The sequence below is a fragment of the Nyctereutes procyonoides genome, unplaced genomic scaffold (assembly GCF_905146905.1).
Source record: "Nyctereutes procyonoides isolate TBG_1078 unplaced genomic scaffold, NYPRO_anot_genome, whole genome shotgun sequence".
Taxonomy (NCBI): domain Eukaryota; kingdom Metazoa; phylum Chordata; class Mammalia; order Carnivora; family Canidae; genus Nyctereutes; species Nyctereutes procyonoides.
In genome coordinates, this window is record NW_026575160.1 from 3,816,428 (window position 1) to 3,830,714 (window position 14,287).

At 33.9% G+C, this 14,287-nt stretch overlaps 1 protein-coding gene across 2 annotated transcripts in view; it reads right to left on the reverse strand.

The window, feature by feature from the left end:
- Positions 1-14,287, reverse strand: part of AGMO (alkylglycerol monooxygenase) — a 340,224-nt gene that overhangs the window by 197,793 nt on the left and 128,144 nt on the right. For both annotated transcript variants that reach the window (XM_055314479.1, XM_055314478.1), the window contains exons 4-5: positions 13,195-13,298; positions 1,854-1,949 (exon numbers count right to left, since the gene is read on the reverse strand). In XM_055314479.1, coding sequence (XP_055170454.1) covers positions 1,854-1,949; positions 13,195-13,298 — 200 coding nt within the window. The remainder of the gene's footprint in view (positions 1-1,853; positions 1,950-13,194; positions 13,299-14,287) is intronic.

Sequence of the window (14,287 nt, forward strand, 5' to 3'; positions counted from 1 at the left end):
AAGCACATGATAATAATATATATATATATATATTTTAAAATTAAGTCTTCTTTTCACTCCATTTCTTGATTACACTTGCCTCTCTCTCTAGAAACAGCCACTGTTACAAATCTCTTGGTTCTACTTCCTGTATGATTCTGTTCTTTTAAATGAGTGGTAATATGCTGTCTAGAATAATAAATGTAATGAAATGCACAGCTGTAAAAAAAATCTTATAAATGTATTCACACCTAATGATATCATTTTAAATTTTTAGAGAAAACCTCAATTTCAGAAAGTGTCTTCTTGCTTCCTGTGCAGCTCAGTAGTAGTAATTATACATGATACTATATTTTAAAAAATATGAGGTACAACACATGTGAAAGGTTGTCATACTTTGCTTTAGAGCTTGGAAATGAAACCACCTGGAGGTCCTGAGCTTAAAAGAAATGTCTCATCACTGGCTTTCCTCCACTGCCCATTTACATATTGCAATGGAACTCAAGCTCATAGACCTCTCTGAGGGGCACGGGGAAAATGAGGAAGTTACTTAGGCACCATTGTTCTGTATCCAAACTAATACCTGACCCAACACGTGGCCTGACCTCTAGCAGAGCTGCTATAAAAATGTAATTCTCCTTTAACCCCTCCATGTAAATCATCAGAAAGCTTTCCTCTACTGATTTAAACAAATTTGGTCTTTGACCTCTACAGTCAGAATTGGCCTCAGACGGTTGTCTTATTGACTGTTTGATGTATGTCAACTGCCATAAAATGTAATGCTGTTTCACCACAGGTCTTCAAATAATGCCACATATGTCCAAAGTCATAGCAACAGTCTCTGTATTCCAAGTAAAGCAGTAGCATGAAATACTGCAGATTAATGAATAATGCACTTTGTTGTATCAGGCTTTGATATCAAATGCAGCCGTGATTTGCAGTATTCAACCAGCTGCAACACCCATCACTGTGTTTCCTACGAAACTTCAAAAGGCTTCCAACAAATGCCAAATGCTTAGAAAGGTTCTCATGTGTATAAATAAAAATTTTTCTGGGTCTGAGATTTTTGGTATTTAACAACCAGAACCGTACAATAGTTCATAAAACAATCAGTTGCTTAATGATCTATCTGCAGACATTCACATCTGACAATTTGAGATATCACAGAAAACCCAAGAAACTATACTTGCTCACTTTTCTAAGGAGAAAAGAACTAAACATATTGAACACTCTCTAAATAAAACCTAAACTTTAAAATTAAAGCAAGATTTCCAATCAAATTATATTTTCACAATTTCTTTAAGCATTAAACTTTTTCCAAGGAGTACCCTCTGATTGATATATGTATGTGTGTATGTATAAATATGTATCTTAAAATGTATCAATACCAGTACACATAATAAATTATATTATAAAATGATAATTATTTTAAATAGCATTTATATTAAATATATAAAATTACATATATTATATATTTGTAAATATATTACTATATTTATAAATTATCTATAATATATTTGATATTTATTAATATATTTTATTTATATATTTAAATAGAAATGAATTTCAACATCTTTTGGTAAACAATGTTTAATAAACTGTAATACAGGAAGACATTGTATTGAATACAGTATTAGAATGTTTTGGTACTTAATAGTTCAAAAAATTGTTTTATTTAATTGAGACCAACTGGCCTCATTGCTTCTTATAAACTTTGCAATATATATTCAATAAAAAGGAATAAAAATGAACAGATGTTTCTCCTTAAAGAAGGCACACAAAGATTTTTCTTACACAATAAATCAGCTGCTAGTAGATTTCGAGGACATTGCTTCAGGCTATTTAGGTATAAAACTTAAAAAAAAAATAGTTACCTCTGTGTGGATCCAAAATTGGTAGAGAAGATTGAATTGAAGATGAACAGCATATACTGAAGGTGGTATGAAGAGGGCCAGGGGAGAGTAGAACATCTAAAAAATTAAACATTTTAAAATTTATACATATTACTTCTCAACATAAAACACAGTTTTATTCATGGTTCAATGTTATGAGTATAAGCTTCATTAATACAACTTATTCTTTAGCAAATATACCTTATTCTGTATATTTTATTGCCACATTTGACTTTGCAACATTAATTTTCCACATGGTGATAAAGTTACAGACATGTTGGAGCTAAGTCCACCAGACTTTTTAGTTCTCACTTAATATTGTCTAATTAAAATAGCATACTTGGTGTGTGTTATTTCCTTAATCTCGAAAAGGTTGGATGTGTTTCCTGGAAGTAAAGAGGTTTTTCTTATACACAGGAATACTGAGAAGGAGAAAGAGAAGGAGAGAAGAAGAGAAGAAAGAAGAAGAAGAGAAGAAGAAGAAGAAGAAGAAGAAGAAGAAGAAGAAGAAGAAGAAGAAGAAGAAGAAGAAGAAGAAGAAGAGAAGAAGAAGAAGAAGAAGAAGAAGAAGAAGAAGAAGAAGAAGAAGAAGAAAGGAGAAGGAGAAGGAGAAGGAAGGAGAAGGAGAAGGAAGGAAGGGAAGGAAAGGAAAAAGAACAAAAAAGAAAAGAAAAGAGCATGTGCCTTTATACCTTGACAGATCCCCATAACTGTATTATGGCCTGGCATGCTTAGTAAAAAAAATGAAATTATAATTTAAAAAAGTAACTTCATATAAGAATATAACAAGATGATATACATTTTCTCTTTTAAATGTTCTTATGTGGTTGATTGAAAACACGATATGTCTTAAATTCTTCAAAGTTAGTAAGGAAGAAGCTATGATATAATGCCATAGTGGAAACAAATTTTAAAGGTCTGTATTTCCTAACAGACGGAAATGCCTCTGCCTTGGAAAAACAACTTCTGCTTAAACCGCAGAACTGGTTAGAATCAACTAATAAGCACAATCTGCTGTGTACTCGTAATGACTTTGATCTCCAAGAGCGATTTCATGTTGTAAGAAAACATTTTATTAAATGAAATGTTAAACAAACAAATAAGAATAAAAGGAATCTTTCTTCCACTTTACACTTTGGATTTTATAGAGTTAATATTTCCAAAAGACTAGTTATTTTAAAAATATTTCTTCTAAATATTAAATTTTATTTCTAAATTATTGTTATAGTTTTTGTTTTCAGGCCAATATCATTTCAACTATGTTTAGCTGTGATTATGCATCTGAAATTGGACATTCACATAAACACTTCTAGTTTTGGTCTTGAACCTTAAGTCATGAAATATCTCAATTGTCATCACAAGTAGGATCAGTTTTATTATTTATAAATGTACTATTAAGCAATGGATTGGATTAGTGAGTAACAAAGAATACTAGGCTCTTTTTCAAGACATCCATTTTAAGTCTTGGTTCTACTACAGAATCTCTGTGATGTTCACAAAGTTTTTAAATTTCTCTAGGCTTCAGTTCTCTCAAGAGAATGGTAAAGAAAACCATTTGAAATTTAGCCATCGTTTTGGTTCCAAAAGATCTGTGATATTATTTTGATTTTTAAAATATATATATTTATTTATTTTAAAGAAAGAGAGCAAGCTGTGAATGGGAGGAGGGGCAGAGAGAGAGAGGCAGACTCCTCATCGTGCAAGGAACTTAATGCAGGGCTTGATCTCATCACCCTGACCTTACCACCCCGAGATCATGATCTGAACTGGAAAAGAGGTGAACACTTTCTATAAAACTAGAGACAAGGAAGTGTGTGCACTTGTGGATTCACAAATCTAAATGAACATATCTGAAAAGAAAATAGAGATGGGGTAAAACAGAAAAACTCATGTTCTCTGTGAAGTTTTAAATATGATCGTTAGCTGAAAGCAAGGAACATGACTGGAGAAAAGCCCTTAAGGAGACTGCAAAATTCTGGAAGGTCTTCTCCCCAGTAGGGAAGACTATCATGTTCACAGCTTGGTGAGGAGCATGGACCACTCAGCTCTGGAAGCCATCTATGGAGGAGCAACAAGCTGCCATTTGGTACTGTAGGGCACCCACAGAGTTCAGCAAGCTGAGTGTGGGAATGAAGTAGGTGGGTGACTGGATTTAAGCACAGCTCAGGATTTCAGGACAGATGCTACAGTAGGCGGACTGTTTAACAGAGTCAAAGAAATACACTTTAGGTTGGATGCTGTAGGAAATAAAGCCATGAGGCATGACAAACTGGGAGGAGAAGCAGGGGTCAAGAGAGGAGAGCTGTCCACAAGCGAGCTGCAAAGCAAACTGGTTAAAGTTAGGTGTATAATTACTTTGAAATGGAAAAAAAAATGAGCTCCAGGATTCATGTCTATCTTATTTCAATAAACTAATTTAACTTTACTAATATCTGTATTTCTATTATTTATTTTTATAAAGCTACTTAGGAGAAAACATTTCCTTCATAATTGAGGAACTAAAGTTTGAATAATTAAGTACACTGTCCCACATTCCTAAAATCTACATAATCTATCAGGATACAGAACCAAATCTTTTTTTTTTTTTTAAGATTCTCTTTATTTTTTCATGAGCGACAGAGAGAGAGAGAGAGGCAGAGACACAGGCAGAGGGAGAAACAGGCTCCACGTAGGGAGCCCGATGTGGGACCCGATCCTGGGTCTCCAGGATCACACCCTGGGCTGCAGGCGGCGCTAAACTGCTGTGCCACCGGGGCTGCCCAGAACCAAACCTGATTGCAGATAGAGTATACTAATCTCTATCTATCCTTTAATTTACTTTGATTGCATGTTTGGAATAAGTGCCTGTGTTTCTACTTAGGACATCCTTATTTTAAGTAATTTAGGCTCATCTTTCTGTTCCCATTTCTATGCTTTTATCCATTTTTCCCTTGCCCATTACACCTTCTTATCCATCCTATATTCTAGCCACACTCAAACTTTATGCATTGAATTATGTTTCCCAAAAATATATGTGAGGCCTAATCCCCTAGTACATCAGAATGTGCCCTTATTTGGAAATAGATTCTTTATGGAAGTAATCAAGGTAAAATGAGGTAATGGGGGAGGGGTCTAATAGAATTTGACAGGTTTCCATATAAACGGGAAATTTGGGGGCATCTGGGTGGCTCAGTTGGTTAAGCAGCTGCTTTGGCTCAGGTCATGATCTCAGGGTACTGGGATTGAGCCCCGCATAAGGCTCTCTGCTCAATGGGGAGTCTTCTTCTCCCTCTCTCTCTGCCTCTCCCCCTGCTTGTACTTTCTCTCACTCTGTCGCTCTCTCTCTCTCAAATAAATAAACAAAATCTTAAAAATGGGGGGGGGGATTTGGATATAGAGACAGACATGCACACAAGAAGAATGCCATATGAAGACGAAGTCAGAGATCGGTATGGTATATCCACAAGCTAAGGAACACCATAAATCACCAGCAAGTGACCAGAAGTTAGAAATGAGGCATGGAATAGATATTTCCTCACAGCCTTCAGAAGTAATCAACCCTGCCTATACCTTGATATCCAATTTCTAGCATCCAGAACTATGAGGCAATAAATTTCTAAGATCCAGTCTTGGTACATTGGTATGGCAGTTCTTAGAAACTAATACATACCATGCACTTTCCTTGCAATTCCCTAAGTTTATTATATTCTCTCATAATTTTGTGTTTCCAAAGATATATTCCTTCTATATAATATCCCATTCACAATCTCATTTTGACAAAATTTCATTTTTCTTACAGATTGGGCTCAGGCATTTCTTCTGTGATGCTTCATTTCACCCATCATAGTTCTCAAAGCACACACTTCTCTCTAAAATCTTAACAACCTGTATTAATAATAGCTGTTGACTTACTGGAATCCCAACAAAGAAAGCAAGCACTTTAAGAACAGAGCTCATCCTATTTCTCTTTATATCCCCAACCTTTGCTACCATGACCAGCTCTGACAATCAAGATTGTATACAGAAAACCAAACAAACAAAATGAGTGGGATGTATATTTCAAAGTAGGAACAATTACATATAAAGGGAGTTGAATATTTTAGCCAGCTTTACATTTCTTTAAAAGTAACAATAGGATAATGCTGTCTTATGTAGAGCTCTTCACTATGAGTCTTCTTATCTATCCTTCATCATAAAAACTACAAATGACTATTAAGTATCTGTAAAATGAAACATCAAATATCAGAGAATGATTTTATTTTTACCAAACTTTGAATTGACTTTGATACATTCCAGAATAATTCCATTTTCCTGATGCATGCTAGAATCAAGGCTCAAACTAGTCAAAACACAAGATAAGGGCTTTATTTATTTAATATGTGGACACAAACTTTGTCTTATATGTTGTCTCCGAATGGTGGTTGAGGGTGGGGAGGAATGCCTTGGAATTCTGAGACAAAGTCCTGAGAGTTGTTTTGTTTCTTTACTGCACGGGGGGCTCAAGGTATGTTTTCCATCTGTAACTTAAGAGTTATGAAAATTTTATCCCCAACGTATTTAACTGCAGTACATCAAAGTTGTTAGTGTCTGTGCCTTTATTTGTTCACATTTGTCTTTACATAATTCTAACTCCCACATATTGAAAAATAGTCTTTGCTTATGTAGTTTGGCAGAAAGTATGATATAATAAAAGATTTGAGATTTCACTAAAGGTTCCTCTGCAATCTTATATGTAAGAAAAAAACAATATTAATACAAGTGAATCATACTCGATATAGTTCAAAGATTTTCCATACTCATCACTGAAAGTAATTTTCAAAATAATAATAGACAAAGGCAGAGCAAATATTAATTATCCCATTTCATGTGCAAAATCACTGAGGTGCAAACATCAATCAATTGATTCAGAGTGCCGAAGCTAGCTAATTAGTGAGCTATCTGTGATTCAGACTTCCTTATTTCCCTAGTGTTTCTTAAATGTAATCATTATGTATTTTTTGTTCCCTAGTGTTTCTTAAATGTAATCATTATGTATTTTTAAATTATTATGCTCAAAAATAATATCATCATATATTTACGGGATCCCTAACCTGTGGTAAGAAAAGTGTTCATAAACTGATGTTATATTTCTCTACTCTGATGGTAGATAAAATTTACCTCTTTTTAGATTGCTTAATACACTATATATTTTATAAATTCTTATAGTATTCATTATAACACTAACCTGAAAAACAAAACAATTTTAAGAATTCAGATATACTACCGAGCTAAAAATAAATTACTCAGCCTAGTCATTTAAACTAAGTCCATTTATCATTAATTTACCATGCTCTTAAGAGAAATACTCAGCTCATTAAATGTAGATGTTACTCTTTCCCATTCTATAGCTTCATATATGAAAAAGACATACCAAAATACATTCTATTCAAAAAGGTAAATAAGTTACCTATTCTCTAATGTTTGGAGCTCTTTTAAATGAAAAATACTCAAATGAATGACAGATTTAAAGTATTTCACACACCAGACTTAGCCTAGTTACCATAGCAGAATATTTGACATCCATAATATCAAATATGTGACATCATAAAACTTTTAAAAATTCTTTCATTTATGTACTATACATTTATTAAGTACTGACTTCATCAGGCAGTTTAGAGATACTCGTGAAAAATACTTTTAAAGTTTATGGGCTGGCATAAAAAGCAATAATGCAAAAAATAGATATTATAAGATAGATATGCAGGGGTTTTATAGAAAAAAAAAAGAAACCTAGGCAAAGTTAGAAAGGCATGTGTAAAGAAGAAGGAATTGAGTCTTGAAGGCTATAACAATCAGGGGTAAAGAAGCAACAATTTTCCTAGCAGAGGTAACTGCACGGGCAATGACATATCAAGACATTATAACAGAGTAGATTTAGGGAACTGAAAATTGTTAACTGAAGATGAGGTGACAATGGGAGATTGTGGAAGATGAGACTAGAGACAGAAGTGGGAACAGGTTTTGACCTCCTCTGCATGTGGTAGGTAGTCTATGAAATTCCTCTCTCAAAGCTATAGAGCAATTTAGCTTGTTCAGAGCTAGCATTCTGGAAAGGTAACATTGGGTAATGGATTGAGGGATTAAGAATGGAAAAATAAAGAGTTGCTGTAGAACCAATTTAAAATAGTAATTGCTGGGGGTGCCTGGGTGGCTTAGTTGATTGAATGACTCTTGGTTTTGGCTCAGGTCATGATCTGGGGTCATGGAATCGAGCACTCGCTGAGTGCAGAGTTGACTTAGGATTCTCTCTCTCTCTCTCCTTTCCCTCTGCCCCTCCTCCAGATCATGCAATCACTCTCTCTCCCTTTCAATAAACAGACAAACAAACAAATGAAATCTTTAGGGGTGCCTGGATGGCTCAGTGGTTGAACATCTGCCTTTGGCTTGGGATCAATTCCCCTACAGGCTCCCTGTGGGGATCCTACTTCTCCCTCTGCCTATGTCTCTGCATCACTCTCTGCATCTCTCATGAATAAATGAATAAAATATTTTTAAAAATATTTAAACAGATAATATTGTACCAGCTAGATCACTGTTCTTTATGATGCTCTAGGCACCCCAGGAATCAATGACTATTGCTGCTGATTCTAAGGGGTTTTGTTTGGCTGGTTTTGGGTTTTCTAGAGTTGCTACATTTTTCATAGTGGCTCTGGGAAAATGTAGGTACTAGATGTAGTCATATTTTTAAATAAATATTTTTATAAGTTTTATATTTGTAAAAGAATTACAAAGGTAGTACAGACTTGCTACATACTCTCCATTCAGTTTCTCTTGTTAACATTATATTGTGCTGTATTGCCACAACTAAGAAACAAATTGGTACATTACTATTAATCAGACTCCACTAAATTCTACACCTTATTTAGACATCACTAGTTTTTCTCCCCCAATGTTCTTTTTCTGTTTTAGGATCCCATCCAGGATGCATTATTACATAGTTTTTACGTCTTATAGGCTCTTCTGATCTGTGACAGTTTCTTAGATGTCACTTGTGTTTCATTTTGTACTTTTGAAGAGCATTAGGTTACATATTTTGTAGAATGCCTCTCAGGTTGGGTTTGGCAAATGTCTTTTCTCATGGTTAAAGACTGGGGCTATGGGTTTTGGTGATAAATACCACAGGGGAGAAGGGCCATTTAATAGGACATTATTATCAAGTCTTATCAAATGGTATATGTTATCAAGATATCACTGTTAAGTGTTAACTTTATCTGAGATTGTGTGTTCTAAAATCAGCTCCCCTTGCCATTTCACCCTTTGTCTCTTTTTCTTTTTGGTGAATGTGTGTCTGTTTTGTTTGTTTGTTTTGATATGAATATAGTTGACACACAATGTTACATTAGTTTCAAGTATACAACTTACTGATTTGTTAAATCTATACATTATGCTATGTTCAGCACAAGTGTAGCCACCATCTGTCCCATTACATTACTATTGGCCCTTATGCATTCTCTATTCTTGGACCAAGAGTTACTCAGTATAGTCCACAATCACAGGGCTGGTGTAAGCACATTTTCTGGGGACAGGGAAGTATCTGTGTATGTTATCTGGAATTCTTTTGGAATTCTTTAAAGGAATTTGTCTCCTAAATATTTGTCCCCATTTATGTAGTTATTCAATCATTTATCTATATCAGTATGGACTGATTTCAAAGATATTTATTTAATGCTTTGGATTATATATAACTCCACATTATGTTATATTGTTGCTCAAATTGTTCCAGATTTTGGCTTTTGGTAGTTCTCTCAAGCTGGCTCCTGTAACCCTTTGACATATTCCATTCTGTTATTTTTGTAGCACTTCTCTAGCTATGCATTGAATATAACCTATAGCATTCAGGTATTCTATCTGAATAAAGCTGGAAGAAAACGAAATCTTAGTCCTGACACTGTTATATATAACATATCTGTGGATCTAGACACATTTTATTATTTGGAGAGACCATCAAGTTTTAATAGTTATATTAATTAAGATATGTCACAAAAGACTGAAGTAACATGCAAAACCACCTATTCCAGAGTATAGTAAATAAAGCTCATTTAAAGTCTTACTCCACCCATTGCAATTCTTTTTGGTTGAGTAATGTTAAAACTGGATTTTAAAAAGTGCAAAAAATATGGTTTAGAAATTCTTAAAAGCTGAATTATTATTGTTAACTACTTTAAATGACAGGTCTGTCACCATAATTCTCATAGTAATATCAAAGAAAAGCACTCTGAGATTAATTTTGCTTTTAATTTTACAAATTAATTTTCTCTTCACAGACATGTATTATTTGTTCTAAAATATACTGTTACCTTAGTAACTACCAAGTTATAAACCTTACACAGCAGTGCTAATGAAAAGAATCTTACAAAAGGCTCAAAGAAAATGAAAAAATCCTGATGGTACTCTTTTATTTTAATGTCTAGAAAGACCTATTACAGATTGTTAACCATCACAGACACTTAAACCATCTATGCTATCTTCTAACAGAACTACAAATGCTAGACAAAAACCCAGACTGATTCACAATCTCTACCTTCCATTTCCCACACTGCAAATGCCCCTGCTCCTTCCCCTACTCCAAATTAGCAGTTTCTGATGCATTCCCAGTGCTCATTTCCTTACTCAGCATATTTTGTGTCGTTGGCAAAATGATACGGGGTTGTAAAAGGGATTTATACTGGCAATAAATAGGTGTGAACCTGCATTTTACTTAGGCTTTCACTAATCTGTAACTTTGAGTGCATTGACTTAATAGGGGGAATGGCACAAATGAAATCAGGATAAAGATTATCATAAACTAGAAGTCAGATGTCTGGACTCAAATTCCAACCAGCAATGTTCAATACTGTATGATGTAGCAGGCTCCTCTGAGATTTATTTTTGTAGTTTTTAAAGGGGCTGATTTAAATATATTGTCTCCTGGTTTTCTTCTAGTTCTGAAGTCTATGATGTTCTGATAACAATTTTCATTTGATAATTCCTCAGACAACCAACTCACTCACTACATTTGAGTTCCCTGGAGCAATTTCAAATATAGCTACATCTTTTCTTGGAGGCTTTCTCCTCCAAAATGTAAGTACTAGAGGCTTGAGTTATCTTTATGCAAAGAGAAATATATAACTCAGGAGGGAATAAAGATTTCTGAGATTACTATTTTAATCAGTCACATATCCAGCCTGTTTTGTACAGGATAATAAAAGTTTGTATTAATGAAGCTATTTCTTATGAAGGGAGGATAGTCAATATCCCTCCCCTCCATCTGGGATCTGTTTCCTTAATTCACTTCACTAGAGCTCTAAACTAGTCTTGAGCTATGCAGCTGTGAAAGGGGTAGTATTTTCTTTCCATAGAATCATCCAGAGTTCCAGCACAAGCTATAAGGAGATGGAATATATATATATATATATATAGCAACATAGGTGAAAAAAAGATATATATATATATATTCTTTTTTTCCACCTATGTTGCTTAGAGCATGTTATGCATTGAACTGTATTTCCCCCAAAATTCATGTGTTGAAATCCTATCCCCTAATACCTCAGAATGTGATCTTATTTGGAAATAGAGTCCTTACAATATAATCAGTTAGGATAGTGCTCAAAATGGAGAGGTTGGCTTAATCCAAAATGACTGGTGTCCTTACATATAAAAAAGAGAAATTTGGACATAGACACGGGGAGATCACCATGTGAAGGCTGACGTTATGCTCCCAAAAGCCAAGGAACTAACAGAAACTGAAAATTTCACAGATAGGACTAGAAAAGTCCTTCCCCAGAGTCTTTAGGGCTGACCATGGCCCTGACAACAATAATTTCAGACTACTGGCTTCCAGAACTACGAGACAACACATTTCTGTTGTTCTAAGCTATACAGTTTGTGATACTTTGTCATGGCGGTCCTAGAAAATTAACGCAAGCTATAACACAGGTGTGTGGTATGTGGTATGTGGGAGAGAGGGTGGATTTCTTTTAATATCTCTTTAAACAAATGTATTTGTACTATCGCTGGCTCATAGATTTGTTTTGCCTATGCTGCTGTTTGAGTTACAACACATGCCAGTGTATGTATTTTTACCTGTTATGAGGCACCTAGTATCAAACATGGGGCTTTGTCACTTATTGGCTGTGTACTTAACCTCACTGATCTTTGGTTCCCTGATAATAGTAGCACTTTATCTAATGCAGTAACACAAGTGAAAAATACTACAAACAGAAGAGTATGTAGTGTGAGGATAAGATTGGGGATCCTACAGCCAGGGTGAATGAGTTCAAATTCAACTCCACCCTTTGTTAGTTTCATGACTCAACTATGAACTCAGTTTCATCATTTTAAAATGAGGGTTGTAATAGTACCTGTGTCTTAAATTTGCCACAAAGATAAAATAAGTTAATGCTTAAAGAGATATTAGAAGATTGGTGCACAGAAAGTATTCAATAAATGATATCCACAAGTGCCCCTCAAACTATAAAAATTAATCATACAAATGTTAGATCATTATAAGTTATAGTTAATAGCATTTATACATCAATAACTCTGACTTTCTTTTCTTTTTCTTTTTTTTAAAGCAATCTCTATACCCATGAGTGCTCGAACTCATGACCTCCAAATCAAGAGCCAGATGCTCTACTGACTAAGCCAGTCAGGTACCCCAATAACTCTGACCTCTGAGCTCAGTATGCCCCTAAGCAGCAGTATTTTGGACAGCTATGGAAATCTAAAGAGTGACAATCACAAATGAGGGCTATTACTGAGTGGGTCAGGTTTGCCCAATGAATCAGAAGAAACTTCAAACTAGAGGTTATTTCTGGTTTTCGTTATTCTGCTCATTTCCTTGTGAAAAAAATATTTTAGAGCCAAAATTTATATTGAACCTCATATGAACTGCTCTAATATGTAAATGAAAAGCAAAAAAATAAAAAGTAGATTTCACTTAAGCATGCAGAAATGGGAAGTGAATTTTTAAAACCTGGTTTTAAAAGTTTCAAATGAAATCTTTGTTTGCATATATCTGAATTGAGATATTGTCCATATACCACTCTCATGTTATAGTAAATTAAAAAATTGACAATCTCTCACCTTGCTTAATACCTCAAGATTACGTTTTTTGTTGTTTTGCTTTCTTTAGTTTTATTTTGTCAAATAAAAGACTACCATTGCAAAACATTACTTGTTGCTTCATTATGTGTCTTGCTTTATAACAGGAGAGAAAAGCATTTTAGTAAAACATTTTCTTTAGTTTACTTGGAGGAAATAGAAACAGTTGAGACTTTAAAAAATGTATTATGTTATCACGTTTACTCAATTTTATACAACTTACCCAGGAAGTATATATTTGGAGAACAGATTGTCTCAGTGCTGTGGATAAGTTATAGTCTTCAGAACTGTGGTGGGTTTGGTGTCCAGCCCACATAATATTAACCTCTGCAAAACACATAATTTGAAATGAGCCATGAGAATAAGAACAAAGCAACTCACATTTTCAGTTATGTATGCTGTTCTTGTTAAGTGAGGAAGAAAAATCTGGAACATCTCTGAAAAACCTAGCCAATATACTTATAATTAAAATAAGCTGCTTCAAATGATTTTTGGAAACAGAGAGGGTATAAACTACAAACGAATAAGAAAATTGAAACATAGAAAATAAGTATGTACAGTATATATGATATAATTAAATGCCTCCAGCCAGCTAAAATGATTTCCAAAATTTATACTTGCTATTATTAAAATATGATAAATCATAAAAGTTGTGAATATTGTAACAATACTGTCAATGGATAGTGATGAGTTTTCAGTATCTGATAATATATTTATAATTAAAGAAGAATAATGTCATGGGAGAAATTGGTGGATAAATATTGGAATGAAATATTACATGGAATTCCTTCCTGATGGCTTTTTAAGAAGTCTTAAAATCTATTGGAATAAAAGGCAAAGCATAGTAATATTTGGTTCCAGGACTTAATATTTCTTTTTTATTTACAGAAATATATTAGTTAATATATATAGCCCTTCCTATATCTTACCAAAACACTATCACTCCTAAAATATTCTCATATAATTGCTGTCCATAATTATAATAAAAAGGGAAATGTAAATTGTTTATTTTCATCAAGTATTATGCAGGTTGTCTACATACTGCCTTGCAATTCATTTACATCCCAAAGGGATAGTTGTTTTTTCTACAATAGACCACTATAATGACCTCCTAAGTAGATAGAACAAGCCCACATTTTTTCATTCTGTGCCTATTTTTAATTTCCTACCAGAATTACAGATACCACATTATACTATTCAGTTAAAAGAAAATATGTTCTTAGCTAAACTAACTATAATTAAGTTCTTTGCTACAAATATAGGATATAGAATTAACCCTGTGATATAATCACTATATACATGCCTGTATAGGTTAG